This window comes from Antennarius striatus, chromosome 19, assembly GCF_040054535.1.
Source record: "Antennarius striatus isolate MH-2024 chromosome 19, ASM4005453v1, whole genome shotgun sequence".
Classification (NCBI taxonomy): Eukaryota; Metazoa; Chordata; class Actinopteri; order Lophiiformes; family Antennariidae; genus Antennarius; species Antennarius striatus.
The window spans coordinates 10,431,542-10,447,433 of NC_090794.1; the positions used below are offsets into that span (position 1 = coordinate 10,431,542).

Sequence of the window (15,892 nt, forward strand, 5' to 3'; positions counted from 1 at the left end):
GATTTCAGCTCTGCTTCCGGTTATGGGTTAGTTGAGTAACGCCCCCTAGAGGTGGAATACACTACTGTCGGTTACAAAACAGCCTGTTGTGGTGTTCATTTGCGAATAAGGAAGACTAAGAACTTTGGGCTTAAATTGAAATTGGACCGTACTTTCTTTGAAATATGTTTAAAATCCGACTTTCAAAAAAGTCAAGACAATTATCGTAATTTGTTGTCAGCTATGCAACTTGGCGGCTAAGCTTAAAAATTCTTTTAAATGATCTTAACCACCTATATGACATTATGGAATACGTTCATAGAAACAAAATTCATGTGTTCACATTTCTTTGTGACACTTTTAAAACAAGCTCAGAGTCATTGAGTGTATCTAAACATCAATGACTCTGAGTAAACATCATTTTGTATTAGATTATAAATAAAATCGTTGCTTTTCAGAAGAATAAATATATTATGAAATGTTTAATTAAGATAAACCTACAACTGAAAATCGGAGGGCTTCCCGAACTGTAAGACATAGAACAACAACTGTTGATTTTGTTAAATATAATGTATTTCATTATGCACAGTTGTAATAATATACAACATAATCATAAGTACAGCACTGTATACAGTATATCTGATGAGGTAAAGAAATATTAGCAGCGTTGGGATACGGGATATACCAGTGTCTTGGGTGCCCCCCGCTGGACCGATGCATTGTGGGACAGGGGAAGGCAGCGGTTCACTATTTGGGTTTTCACTGCTAGCTCGTCGCAGCTGCGTATTAATGCAGCCCGTCAGAATGTATGGAGGAGAATGGGACGCCACCACAGGCCTACTGATGTCTCCCACTGAAAGGACCGCACGACTACTCCAGTTTTAGGTAAGCGTTTAAATAAATGTTCTTGTTTTATAGGCGTGAGGACGATGTTGTTGACAAGATGTGGTCTGAACGCACTGCTCGTAAGTTGCTAGCTGAAGCCGCTGCTAACTTACCACTAGCATTTTTTTTTTTCAGGATGCTTGTCATAAAATTCCGGAGCTGCGATACCAGTTCTAGTATTTGTTTTTTACTAAGACAGTTTCCTAGCAGTAGGTGGAATAACGGGAAAGGTATGTCAGCTAAATTTGACTGCTCACGGCTGCTCACGGCTAAACTAACAACAGCTCGCCCTAACATGTAGCATGTTTAATTTCAGACGATTACGGTGCATAGACATTGTTAATATTAAAACTATTCGTGAAAATTCGGTGGATATAAATTGTACCAACATCAGCTGCCGAGCTGTTTTTCAACAATATTTTTGGTGCTGTTTTGCTTTTCTTCTGCCATGAAGTTGTTGGCACAATATAGTTAGTATTGTGCCAAACTGTATATTGACAGTGTTTGTTTTACTTGCTGACTTTCTTGTTACTATAGAGGTCATAGTTTTGGTTACTATGAATATATTAAAAATGTCATTTGCATTCGATTCTGATCAGTAATTTGTTTTGCTGGCTTTAGTCAATGGTTTCACCTGAGCAGACTTCAGGCTGGGAGAAAACAGTTCAAATGCTTGGTTTCCAATGATACCATCATTTTATTAACAAATATACAGTAGAGTTCTGCTCCATGTTTATTGAGAAGAATACAGCATGCACACTGAAAAGTTGTCCTTTTAGATATTTGTAGTTCTCACGTAAAAAAAAACCCTCAGGTCTGTAGATTTATTGACTTTCTCCTTAAGTTTCCATGTTAATTGATGAGCAGAAACAAGTAATCAGTTGTTCATAAAATCATACACAGAAATGCACTTTTTAGAATCAGTAAATTTTAGTTGCAATTTTGTTGGTACTACCTTTTGAAAAATTAGGATTTGCTTATTCTGTGTGGTTTGTTGACTAAACAAATCCTTTAAGGACATAAGAATAGTAATTTATAATTTTTTGATACTGCAAATATCATTGATCAGCATCATTATTAATGGTTTTGACACCAAATATTGCTCAGCTATCTTGATTTATTGACTTATTTCTGTGTGTGTATTTATTTTATCTAGGTGGCTCACTATCACCTCTACTCTGCTGCCTCCAGCAACCATCATGCCTTATGGAACATCCATCTCCCATCATTGACATTCCAGCTGGATCCATGTTTACAACAAGTTGTTTTTCTAACAAATAGCCACACAACATCTTTTTTTTAATCAAGATTGCCGTTTACACAAACACACACCATCACAACTGCACACCTGTGCTGTTTGTTTCCCAACAATCAACTTCTTCTTTCGGAAGAAGCTGACCTCCTATCATGAGATTCAGAATCTACAAGAGGAAAGTGGTGATACTGACCCTGGTGGTTCTTATATGTGGCCTTGCTTTTTGGACCAGCGGAAGGCAGAAGAAGAACGACAGTGGGTCGTTCTCCAAGGTAGTGGAGGCAGTGAGGAGAAGCAGCAGCATTAGCAGCAGCAGTAGTATCAACAACAATCATATCCCAGTCCAAGTAACACCTGTAGTTAGCCGGGTGCCTGTTCCACCACCTGCTATACAGGCAAATGACACACACCAAGAAAAGGCAAGAGAGAAAATACCTAAGCCAGAGGTAGATAACACAACCTTAGTTTACCGTGGCATTGTCTTCCAGCTCAACTTTGACCAGACAATAAGAAATGAGGAGAAGTTTAAGGCAGTGCGACAGAAGGATGATCTTGTTGTGGTGGTTCAGGTCCATAACCGACCAGACTACCTTAAGCTACTAGTGGATAGTTTGAAGAAGGCTAGAGGTGTTGAGAGTATCCTGCTGATATTCAGCCATGACTTCTGGTCTCCTGAGATAAATAAAGTGGTGGCCTCTGTTGACTTTTGTCAGGTGCTTCAGATTTTCTTCCCTTTCAGCATCCAGCTGTACCCCCAGGAGTTCCCCGGGAATGACCCCAGGGACTGTCCGAGAGACATTCCCAAAAAAGATGCCTTAAAGCTAGGTTGCATCAATGCAGAGTACCCTGACTCATTTGGCCACTACCGAGAGGCAAAGTTCTCCCAGACCAAGCACCATTGGTGGTGGAAGCTGCACTTTGTGTGGGAAAGAGTTCGGATTCTTAAGGACCATGCGGGTTTGGTCCTGCTGATCGAGGAGGACCACTTCATGTCCCCAGACTTTATTCATCTTTTGAAGCTCATGTCAGCTCTCAAAAGGGAGCACTGTGCTGATTGTGACATCCTTTCGTTGGGGAGCTACAGCCACATCGGCTACTCAAGCAAAGCAAATAAAGTGGAGGTAAAGGCTTGGAAGTCCACAGAGCACAATATGGGGATGGCTCTGAGCAGGGAGACATACCACAAGCTCATCCAATGCACTGACACGTTCTGCACGTATGATGACTACAACTGGGACTGGTCCTTACAACACCTGACAGTGTCCTGCCTGCCCTCCTATTGGAAGGTGATGGTGAGTGAGGCACCACGGATTTTCCATGCCGGAGACTGCGGTATGCACCACAAGAAGGCTTCTTGCATGCCGATGAGCCAGAAAACCAAGATAGAAAACATATTACAGAGCAGTGGGAACCAGCTGTTCCCGAAGAACCTCCTAATAATGAAGAGACTGCCCGCCAATGGAGCCGGAGGGGTGGCTCCACATGTGAAAAATGGGGGATGGGGAGACATTAGGGACCATGAACTCTGCAAGAGTTATGTTCGATTACAGTGACCTTAATTGTTAAAATTATATATTATTGTCTCTTTTGCATCCTCTGTAAAGAAAGACGCTTTTTAAAAGTAAATCTTTATCTTCCTATTGCCCGTTTTATTGGACTGTTCCAAATAAAGATGAAAGTTGGATATTTGGCTTCTTTTACATAAGTGTGTCTTTAACTCAAATTAAGTAACTCATATCAAGTGTGTTTTATTCTTTAGAAGCTCAATAATATAGTGTTGTCTATAGCAAAGCTTTTACATTGATTACTTGCCATAATCATAGAACATCTCTAAATAGTTGAAACATGGGAAGAGCAGGCTCATCAGAGCTGTTATATATGCGGTGAATCTGGATTTAGCCGTCCAGCTGTACATGCATAATTGATTTGAAGATATTTATATCATAAATTTGCAGAGATCAAAGGAGATCCACTGAGACACCTTGTTCCATATGAATAATGTTCCACTTGGCTTCAATTGTTTTTCCAGAGTACACATAGGAGTAATTCTCATTACTCCTATGAGTCATGAATGGATGTCACCTCTTAGGTCCACAGCATCACTAAATATGCCAGTGATCCATACTAGTAATTATACTGGGGGGGTTGGCAGTCTTGGACATTGAGATTGTATGACCAGTACAGAGCAGCTTTATTTACTGTCTGTTTGCTGCTGTCCAGCCAAATACTAAAGCATAGAATTTGCAAAGTCAGGCCCTTTTATCTGTTTTCTGCATTTTTATTTAATATTGATGTACACAATGCACCTGGAGAGATCCCAAGACACCAATACAACTTCTTTGCTTCTGCTGTTGAAGATCCATTTACATTTTAAGTGCTTAGCCAACAGCATTGTATTGATGGTTTCTGCTGAGGCTTGGGCACAGTGGCTTCTATGAAGGTGCATTGATTTTCCCCTTGTCCTCACAGCAATGTGTAAGAATCATTTCTACACACTGTTCAAAATCTGGAATAATTAAGTGGATTTCGTTAATTGCTTTCTCCATTTAGTTCATAGAAGCAGATGAATTGAGATGCTGAGTAAAACCTTAAAGCAGTGCACTCATTTGTAAAGCAGAGTGTTCTAAGGACCTTAAAGTGCATCCTTTATGCAATCATGTCAATGAGGTGAAACTCAGCCCATGTTTTCTTGTGAACAGCAGAGTTTTCCTAGTCATGACACTGCTGTATATACAGCATTCCAGGTTTTTGGAATTGAGGAAGGACACTGATGCTGCCTAACAAAGCAAATAAATCTGTGTCTGGAGGTAAGTCATCTCATTTTAATCCCTGTGTGAACTTTTAATTGCAAATGAAGTGTGGCGATGAGGCTAGAAATGATGCACTGGGTTTATGTGTTTGGCAAATTGTGCAGCTGTTCCCATGGTGGTGGCCCAATTATTAGGCCCACCTCTCAAGGGACATGATGCTAAAAATAGAAGTTGGCACATAGAAGAGAAATGGCACTGTTCTTTTTGTGAGTCTTGGTGAGTAATGGTGAACTGGTGCAGGAGCATTGAAACTAATGCCCTGCTGCTTTTGACATCAATATTTTTATCATTAATGAAAAAACGCTGATAATTTAATTGTTACTGCTGATTGTTTTTGTAATTTGATGACATAGCCACACAGATCACTTTTCTGAATATTATTTTTTGAAAGTGCATTTTACTCCCCCTTCACTATTACCACCATGGTGTAGTGACAGGCTGCAGTGAAACGTAGTCAAAACACCAACCTCACAGAGTATTAATCAGTAACCATGACTTTTTAAAAATGTTTTTAAAGAAAGTTTGATCATGCAATTAAAAAGAATAACTTAGCCAACTATTTTTAATCACATTTATCATAGCAGTAGACTTTGGTTATGTAGCAAAACAAACCCTTTTTTTGTTCCATCCCTGATTCCCAGAAACAGGTACACTCTATTGCCAAAGGTATTCACTCAATCATCCAAATAATCAGAATCAGGAGCTCCAGTCATTTCCATAGCCACAAGTGGATCAAGTCAAGCACCTAGGTATGGAGACTGCTTTTACAATCTATTTGTGAAAGAATGGGTTGCTCTCAGGAGCTCAGTGAACTGTGATAAGAGGCCACCTGTGCAACAAATCTAGTCATGACATATCCTTGCTCCTAAATATTCCACAGTCAACTGTATTTTAAGAAAGTAGAAGTGTGTGGGAGCAATAGGAACTCAGCCACGAAGTGGTAGGCCATGTAAACTAACAGCAGGGTCAGCGGATGCATATTGTACGAACAGATCAAAAACTTTCTGCAGAGTCAGTCGCTACAGACCTCCAGACTTCATGTGGCCTTCAGATTAGCTCAAAAACAGTGTTCAGAGAGCGTCATGGAATGGTTTCCGTGGCCGAGCAGCTATATCCAAACCTAAATCAACAAGTGCAATACAAAGCATCTGTTGCAGTGGTGTAAAACACGGCGCCACTGGACTCGAGAGCAGTCGAGACACATTCTCTGGAGTGATGAATCACACTTCTCCAGCTGGCTTTCTAATAGATGAGTCTGTGTTTGATGGGTGCCAGGAGAACAATACTTGTCGGACTGCATTGTGCCAAGTGTAGTCTGGTGGTGGGGGGGATTGAGATGCTGGGCTTGGCCCCTTAGTTCTAGTGAAAGGAATTCTGAATGCTTCAGCATACCGACACATTTTGGATTATTCCATGCTCCCAAATTTGGGGGAACATTTTGGATTTGGCCCGGTCCTCTTCTAACATGACTGCACCAGCACACAGAGCAAGGTGCATAAAGACATGGATGACAGTGGTGTGGATGAACTTGACTGGCCTGGTGAGTCCTGATCTAAACCCGATAGAACACCTTTGGGATGAATTAGAGCTTCTCGTCCAACACAAATGTGTGATTTCACAAATGTGCTTCTGGAAGAATGGTCAAAAAACACACTCCTAACCCTTCACAGAAAAACTGAAGCTGTTGTAGCAGCAAAAGGTGGACCAACGGCCTATTGAGCCCTCTGGATTAGGAATGGGATGTCACTTGCGTGCATATGCAAGTCAGGTGAGCAAATATTTGTGGCAATAGAGTGTATTTAAGTTTATGAACCAGTATAGGGAATATGAATTTGGCTGATAACACAAGTCTATAGTCATATTTTTTCAAATGCCATGATAACCATTTTAAAAGAAAATACTGTAATCCCAGTGTTCCATTTCATTTTATTTAAATATCCAAAATTCTTGTTTTAGCTCACAATTCATTCCTAAGGTCACTACAGGTGTCAATAATGGGAAAAATGTCCTTGGGGATTTATTTTTTTCATTTACCCATCCTGAGTGAGCCTATTTAGTCAAAACAAACCCTTCACTGACATTCACATGAAGCCATTTTTTACCATTATCTTAAAGTGACATGTCTGCACAACACAATAAATGCTGTTCATTCTTTAGGCCTGTATCTCTGAGAGACTACATTAATCATTCACAGCTACTGCTCACTTTCTTAGATAAAAATAAACAAAAAAATACTGGGGTCAATATACAGAGGCATGCAGAGAACTGCATCACCCAGGAGATGATTAAAGCAAGACCATATGAAATGGGATTCTCTCAATCAATTGAAGACCTGTCACATGGAGCCATTTCCCACAGGTTCCAAGATAAATGCAGCTGTTTTGCAAGTCCATTGCTTCGGTGTTTTGACTTCCATTTAAACAGCCAGTTAGTTTAAAGGGTGGTTAGGTTCATGTATAATGAATGGATGTGACTGACAGAATATTTAGTTCTGTATAGAACAAAGAAATAAGGGCATGCATGTTACGGTTGGTGTGATGTTTTATATAACAGCTCTAACTTCAGACCAATCCTGATTAACACTTGTTCAGCAGTAATGTGTGCGGCTCAAGAGGGAACAGACATTCAACCAGAACCTCTCTGTTTTGAATGACATCTTGACAGAATGATCCGGCCTCTGTGGCCCCCCTCCTCCATGTCATAGGTTACATCTTTAATAACAGAATCATTCTATTTCTCCCAAGTGATTTGTAAATTATAGACCAGTCTTATTCCCAATTTGAGAAATAAAATATATATGGAATAGCTCATTCACGTGGTGGTGGTGCATTTGTAAAGAGATAAGAGGATCTGTATCTACAGGCAGTGTTTTACTCCGATTATCTGTCTTCAAAGGCAGGTTTTCAGAACGGTTTTCAGCCCACAGATCCTCAAAGTTTGAGCAACACTGCCCCCTAATGGCGACTGTAATACAAACATACAATATTTGTTAGATTAAGATGGAGACTATTAAAGTTCCAATATCGCACTGTGAGATACTCCACCACCACTCAGAGTCCAACAGGCAAAAATAAATATTATTAGCAGCATCTCAAGTATAAAAAGTAGCCATGAGTTCATGCTGTTTTGTGGTTATATTGTTTCATATTGTAAATTATCTTACATTCTTAAAATATTTTTAGATATTTTATTTAGCTTACAGATAGTATAATTTCCTCAAACTATTCAAAAAAATGCAAGCAATTTTTCAATAAACAGAAGTCAAACTAAAAGTAATTGATGATAAATGGAGCACAGGGGGATTTTTAAGTCATCTAAAAACTGAATATGTCAGGAATGTGCAGTGAAATAAAATAAAAATAATATATTTTCTTTCATTTGAATTAAAACCAGCATCCTGCAAAGATTCCCCTGTGATTTGAAGTAGCAGCCCATACTATCAGATGGAAATAGATTTAGTTTAATCCTGAGCTCATTTGTGTTGCGTTTGTTGTTCTGAATATACTGTATGTTGGTGGGACAAGTTGGAAATAAAAATTGAGTCAATCATAAAAATCAATTTTAAAAAGTTTAATTTCAGTGAAATGCACATAACTAACACATTCCCTGCATCCACAGGACATGAAAAATCTTTGCTTTCAACGCACATTACAGGTCAATCTCCTTTTACACAGAGATTGTATTATAAAGATCCTTTTATGCTGCCATTGTTTATATGCATATAAGCTATATAAAATGAAGCTCTATCAGTCTTTCCTTGAAATTGCTTGATTAGAAAATCCACAAGAGACGGGGTTTTTTTTTTTTTTCATTTTTACATCAGCACTACAGTATTGAAAGTACTTTATCATGAAGTGTGGTGTGTTTTACTACTGAAAAAATCTTGCAGATGACCACTGACCTAAAATCTAAAAATTTCAGTATCAACATTTATAGCAGCACCTCTAGGGAGTGAAATTTGATAAATGTGACAACCAATCCTTTCATCTTCCACTTCCAACTTTTAACACTAAGAATAGATGACCTACTGTATATTCTACTGATTTGACACATTAAGTCAGGTAGAAGAGTATCATGAAATAATCAAATCCTGCTAGATGTCAGTGAATTCATCCCCTTCAATTTCAATAGACCTTCAGAATAAAGCTTCAAAATAAAACCCCCATGTAATTTGTCATGCTTAACTTCATTAGTTACGTGTCTGGCCTATGTGCTTTATTCTCCTGATGGTTCTATTTCGCGCTCAATTGACACCTTGAACAGTTTAAAGGCCCCTCAACACTGCGACCCACCTACAGTTGTTTTTAATCAGATCTGATGAGTTTGAACCAAGTTATAAATTAAAACCTTCACTCTTGTTGTCAGACACAGCAACACAAGCGTTTCTACTTTAAGTCTTCAGCAAATTTATTCATTCATTATACTAAAATGGTGAAGAGCTGTAGTTCTAGCACTGGCTGGCCTACATCCCACTAATAGAACTATTTCCCATGTGTGGATTGACCTCTAGTCTTATGAGGGAAGAACGATGTTTCTAGTGATGTGTCATACTTACAATAGGCTGCATGAATGGATTGATTCATATGGAGCACAATGCACTCTAAATAAAGTAACACAAATGGAACATGTAATCTGTCAAAGCTGTTTTAATTAGGTGTCACATGGAGAAAAAAGCTCCAACTGTTAAAATCCTATCTTCCTGTGTGGGTTCCTGAAAAACACACGCCTCGAGCACTTATTCCAATACTTAGTGCTGACATTAGTCAGTTTGAATTCAACACAGTGTCAATTGTTTGTTCACAAGTTCAGCATCAGTTCAGTAATTATTACTCACAATGACAGGGTTCACAGATTCAGCCCTGTTGGCAGAACATTGTCAGTCTTCAGTTAGTTATGGTGAATACGCACACACTGATGGATGAGGCTAGTCGGGGGAACTATGCCGGCGTTAGTCTTCCTGTTTACCTGAGCTTGGATGATGGCTGAATTAGACAAGCGCATCTGCGCCTATCTGCCTGTGTTGTAAAAGGAATCTGCAGCGACAGGCTAGCTAGCATTCAGCACTACCTGTTAGATAAGAGGATTTCATAGACATCTCCTATACCAAACGTTTCATTAATAATAAAAATACACCTGATTTCTCTTTATGTACAACAAAAAACATTTTCACCTGCATATTTAAGATTTATTTTAATATTACCTAGATTTTTTTTGTATTAAGAAATATCACTATTTTTTCAAAGAAGGATCTTTAAACTTACATGATCATGTCACCAATAAATCATTGAGGTACAATATTTACATATAATACAGAGGAAATTTAATCTGAAAGAATATTAAAATAAATGTTCAATAGATACAAAGGTATTTTTTTAAATTCTATATTTCAACCTTGTCAACACTCCAAAAATGTAAAGCCATTCTAATCTAACAAACTATTAAGTGCAAACAATTTTTTCCATATAAAAAACTATGATTGCAGCATCCAGCGTTGAGACAGAGGGCAATAACAGGAAGTTGCCCACCCTCCGGCCCCCAAGTGCTTCCAAAGGAGTCTTCAAAAAGTTCTGCTTGTTTTCCATTGTCATGAATTTTTTTTTTTTTTTAAGGAATATCTGTGCAAATTCAGACACATTTGATTAAGATATTAGTAAAGGAAATTAACTGCAGTCACTCTTGAACAGGACTGGGGCTGCAGAAAGGATTGCCCGGGAAGTCGCAAATTCATGAGGCATGGTATCACTACTATGCAACAACCCCTCCCCTTATTCCTTTTATCTGTAAATGCATTTGGAGAAGCAAAACATCAGGGAAGAATGCCTTCATTAATCTCATGCGACGAGTAAGCACATTGTGTCTGGTCTTTGAAAATGTACAGGCACAAAAAAATTAGGGTACTACAATTTGTACTAGATGTGACTTGATATGACCACAGATGAAACAATGAGCCAGTCGACACATCCAATAACGTTCCTGTATGATTTAAAGCTTGCACGCTTACTTCCATTTGAACCCAATTTTAACCACCTTACAAAAAGCGGCAGGGTCATGTTTCTAACCCTGGCTCTATTGTCAAACAATGAGCAGTGACACAAAGAGAGCTGGGTGGTTGTAGCCATGACAATGAAGGTGACACTGGAGGTCATGTGGTGAGTGACAATGGGTGGAGAAGTGCTGCAGGGCCTTGGCCTTGGTCATCCCCGTCTCTGTTGCATGGAGCTGTCATTAGCAGCACCAGCACTGGGGCTATACTACTGTTCCACTTGGGGAGTTGGCTGGGTTGTTTTGAGATGATAGCAACCCCTGTGGAGAGACAGATAACACACATTGATAACAAACAACAGTGGTACTTCAGTGCATAATAGGAGGCAGAATAGTGAGGACAGGAGGTTTGCAGTCAGAATGTGCTATTAACCATCAAAATGCTGAGGGGTTAGAGGAAGTTTTGGGTGAAATAGCTAGCTTTAACTGCACAGAACAGTGCCGACAGCTTCTGAATACAGATTGAGAAATGCCTGTATTAAAGGCAATCCAATTTAACAAGTGTCACATGACAGCATCCTCGAGAGGCCTGTCACTCACCACTTTCCCAGGCCTAGCCCATGTGCAAACGAAACCCTCCTGACAGGCTGTTACCAGACAGTCCTCAAGGAAGATTAACACAGTGAGTCTCTCGTGAGCAATCTTCTTGCACACCAGCGGTTCGAGCATTGGCACTTCCTCCATGCGGGGGCACAGTATGGTGCCAAGAGTCTTAGCAACCTCTGCTTTAGCCGTCCGTGATGAGCTAAGCTGGTTGAGCTTGTCACTGCTCTTGCTGCTGATGTGACCCATGCTGTGGTTGCGCTTGTGGTCCTTCTCGTGGCGCTCCTTACGTGAGTCATGTAGTGACAGGGTTGCAAACTTGCTGACGCCGGTTGCGATGAAAGCGCTGTCAATGATGCTGTTGCCCTTAGTGCTGCTGCTGCTGCTGTCTGTGTTACTGTTAGGAGTACTGCCCCCTGTTGGGGCAGAGGAGTGTGGCAAGCTGTTGGACCGAGGCAGAGTGCTGGGGATGGAGTTGGCTGGGTTGCCAGTGGTGCTACTATTGCTCACATTGTCTTTACCATTGGTACCACTTGGATTTGTGGTGGATACAGTAGAAGTAGCAGTAGTAGTAGCAGTAGTAGTAGAAGTTTGTCCAGTGGCTGGTGGGCTTGTAGCACTCATAACATTAGTGTGAGTCCTAGTGCGAGACAAAGGAAGGTGAGGGAAAAGAATGTCCTCTGTGAGGTCCCACAGGCACAGTTGGGTATCCTGGCCCACTGAGCCAAACCTATAGGTCACACTAACAGGTCTACTGTCTGTGGAGTTTCTCTTAGAAAGACGAGAATGAGCACTGTTGGCTCGTTCTCTGCCCACACCAAAGTGAATGTGCTCATGGAAGTCCTCATCGCTACCACTGAACTCAGCAGGGGGGTCGCCGTCTTCTACGCTGGTAGTGCAGTGGTCGAATGCCACCACACTCACCCACGACTTATGACCATGCCCCCGTGCAATCACTCTACAGTCTGAAAATGACCACACCGTCACCAGGTCGTCCTCCCCACCTGCCACAATATATCGTCCATCCGGGCTCCAGCACACACACAGTAAGCCACCGAAGTAGCTCTTCATTGTTCCATGGAGCTCTGCGGCATCGAAACCAAAAACTCTCAGGAAGCCATCCTGGCTTGCACAAGCCAGATACTTCCCATCTGGAGAGAAGGCAAACTCATTGAGAGCCCCTTCACCCACTGTCCATCGCAGTAACGGGTTACGGGCCGACTTGCTCTTGCAGGTATGCACAGCGTAGTTTTCACCCTGCTTCAGAAGCTGGTAGTGGGGTGCCGTAGAGCCACAGGTGTTTTCCACGTTGTACAAATACATGTTGCCGCTGGAGTGAGCCACCAAAAATAGGCTCTCCGAACCAGGAACCCATCTCACACAGGTTACTCGTGACTTGTCTATAAGTCTCTGGGAGGAAAAAGGAAACAAAGTTTAGATCATTAATATTTTACTGAAGTTCATTTCACACATTCTCTCCTACGCTGAACCTACCCAGACATTACCCAGATATTGTGCGTGTGAAAGCAAACGTCCAAATAAGATAGGGTAATGTCCGATTGAGTCCATATGCAGATACAGTGGGTCATCATTCAGAGAATTTACAGTGAGCAAGAAGGCAAGTTGACAACGCTGCATAAAGTGTAACTGCTTTGGACATTTACCTGCTGGCACACTTACTGCTTAAGAATCTCTCAATGATATCACAGACATCCATATTCATGTATAAAAAGTAAAAATTCACAACCTGGTGTAAAGGCGCAGGAGAAAGATAAAGTATTCAAACATTTGCTGAACAAATTTCCTACACAAGCAATGATGACAGTGTATTTCGGTTTGTTTAAACCACGGAGCATCAGATGCTGGCTAGGACCCACCTCTTCATTGAAGAGTTTACTGGTCTCCTTCTTTATAGGGTCTATGAGCTGCACCTGGCCCGCTGAGAAGCCCACCAGCAGGGACACACTCTCTGCCGTAGCTGTGAGTGGGTTGAAGTCATGACAAGTGGGTTGCGTTCCTTTGTATATCCTCTTGTCTATGGGCTTACTAAGATCAGCAGCCTAAAACAATGACAAACACACAAAACATTATAAAAGTCACTTAAAAAAACCTTTTTATGTCAACAATATCTACATCAATATGAAAGAAAAACTATGATTGGAAAAGAACTTGTATTTTTACTGAGCTGAAAAATAAATTTTAACTTTATATCCACTATGTTTCTGATGTTTACTCTTTTAAGCCAAATATTAAGGCACAACTCTCTAAACACTCAAATGCAAATACCTTAAGAATATTCTAATTTGTCATCTTTTCTGGTTTAAAAAAGTGCCAACCTTAAGTTCCTTGATCCTGGCAACAATTCACTCAGACATGTAATCAAAGTCTCTCTCAAAGAGGACAAGCCAAGCTTGATCATATACAGGTGAACTGTAGAGTTTGTGTTCCAACAGCTGTTTGGCAGCACAATTCATTTCAAAACAAACTTGTGATGAAACAAAATGTGATGTTTGGCCTTTTATTTTATGTCCCCATACCATGTGACTCTGTATCCTGTCAGCTTAAACAGAACGGCCATTCTCATCACCAGTTATAACTTGGGTCAAAAAACACAAGACAAAAAAGACAAAACAATTCTCTAGATATTAAGTTGGTCTGTGAGGAAAACGACATCAGACTTCTAATAGAAATAGATGCTGTGCTAACAGAGATGTGGTTCTGATCAAACACAAGATGGGTCTATTAGGTCATGAGGTGGCTATAGATCCAGGTGAAGAACCAGGTAGATTTCTGCTGCTCTGACGGAAATATGCTCTCTTTAAGCACCAACTGCCATTTGACCATGCTACTATCAATCCATCAATCTTCTTTACTGCTTTTATCCACTCAACCTTCAGTCGACTCATTACTGTCAGGAAAGTGAGTTGGCATTAGCAAGTAGTGTAGGCTCATTTTAATAAACCTGAAAACTTTATATGAGAAGCTGTGCAAATCCATAAACATCGTACTCAGGTCACTATCTGAATTCAGAACACTGACTGATGTTGTAATACACAGTGACAAAGTTATGGTAGATTCCAAACACTCTGTTTAACCCATCTTAGAATCTACAGAAAACAACAACAGTAGGACTCCCTCTCACTGGTTCACAATCTCATTGTGAGAATGAGATCACCTAGAGAACCTGATTGGGTCACCTAGATCTCTACTAATTTTCATTGGAAAACTAGTGTGCTAAGATTGGAATTCACTATCTGCTGCTGATAACAATCCAACAAGACCAGCATGATCACTCATGTCACTTACATACATCCCTGCTAAACAAGACTAACTCTGGCCTGATGTAATGACATCACTGTGAGCAATCAAGATATAGGTCACATTGCATCACATCCAAACGATGACAGTGGAATGAACGCATTACATCATACACAACAAACTGTCCTCGCTATGTTTGATAATTTGCCACCCAGAAGTTGCTAAGCCATGTAAATAACGACGATAAACAAACACAACATACGCTGTGCATTTGACGAGAAAACGGCATGCCACTTTGAATCAATGGATAAAATCTTGTATTAGTTGACGTGCTCCGAAGAGCACTGCTAACGCATCGAAGCAAAAGATATGCTGTGGTGATGTTAGCTAAACATGCTAATTAGCTTCGAACTTCGCTAGGTCTGTTATATGGCCTTGTCATGGCAATCTGCGCACTTAAATGGCAGAAGCTAAGAAATTTGACAAGCAATACCCCACGCATATGCAGATGACATATCAACGGACTACTCCGGGGCACCGCGAGGTTCGTCAGTGCAGTCAAGACTGTTTACCTTTCTAACGCCTTTGTAGATATAAAAGTACAGTTCCCGGCCCACATTGAAACAGATCCTGTCGCCGTTGCCGGACTGGTCGTTTACATTGACGAAGGAGACCTTGACGGGATTGGAGCCCTGCGAGTTGAAAGGCACCCTGTTCGGTCGGCTGTATTCGGAGTGAGTGAGGAGTTTATAGACACCTTCTCGCGTGGTGAATTGAGTTTTAATTTCGTTCATCTCCTTCCCTCCTCCCTCCGCCGCCATCTTGGAAATTGGCGTTCATCCTTGTCTGAGCCCCGTATGTTACCAACTGCGCATGCGTAGAGCCGTTCAAGTCTTGCAGCCATGCGTACCGAGTCATGTGAGACGAAGTGAAAAAAAATAAATGGTGTAAACATTGAAACTGGTTTCAAAGATAAAACTCCCATTAAACAGGCGCCCAATGATATCACAGGTACTATTTGTAGACATATCTACCTGACTTACAGGCACTTACTGAAACATTCTGTAATGCGTTGTGAAATTAAAGTACTACTTGATATTATACACTTCGACATAGCTAA

The 15,892-nt window shown here is 40.6% G+C and overlaps 2 protein-coding genes across 2 annotated transcripts; one reads left to right on the top strand and one right to left on the bottom strand.

Moving 5' to 3' along the window:
* Nucleotides 1–704: 704 nt before the first annotated feature.
* Nucleotides 705–3,803, top strand: mgat2 (alpha-1,6-mannosyl-glycoprotein 2-beta-N-acetylglucosaminyltransferase). The gene is made up of 2 exons (XM_068342115.1): nucleotides 705–864; nucleotides 2,021–3,803. Exon 2 carries the CDS (start codon nucleotides 2,272–2,274, stop codon nucleotides 3,670–3,672), a length of 1,401 nt encoding a protein of 466 aa, XP_068198216.1. The 5' UTR covers nucleotides 705–864; nucleotides 2,021–2,271; the 3' UTR covers nucleotides 3,673–3,803.
* Nucleotides 3,804–8,582: 4,779 nt separating this feature from the next.
* On the bottom strand, nucleotides 8,583–15,601 carry wdr20b (WD repeat domain 20b). The gene is made up of 4 exons (XM_068343216.1): nucleotides 15,345–15,601; nucleotides 13,392–13,574; nucleotides 11,512–12,924; nucleotides 8,583–11,232 (listed from the first exon to the last, which is right to left on the bottom strand). Exons 1-4 carry the CDS (start codon nucleotides 15,591–15,593, stop codon nucleotides 11,176–11,178), a joined length of 1,902 nt encoding a protein of 633 aa, XP_068199317.1. The 5' UTR covers nucleotides 15,594–15,601; the 3' UTR covers nucleotides 8,583–11,175.
* Between the last annotated feature and the right edge of the window lie 291 nt (nucleotides 15,602–15,892).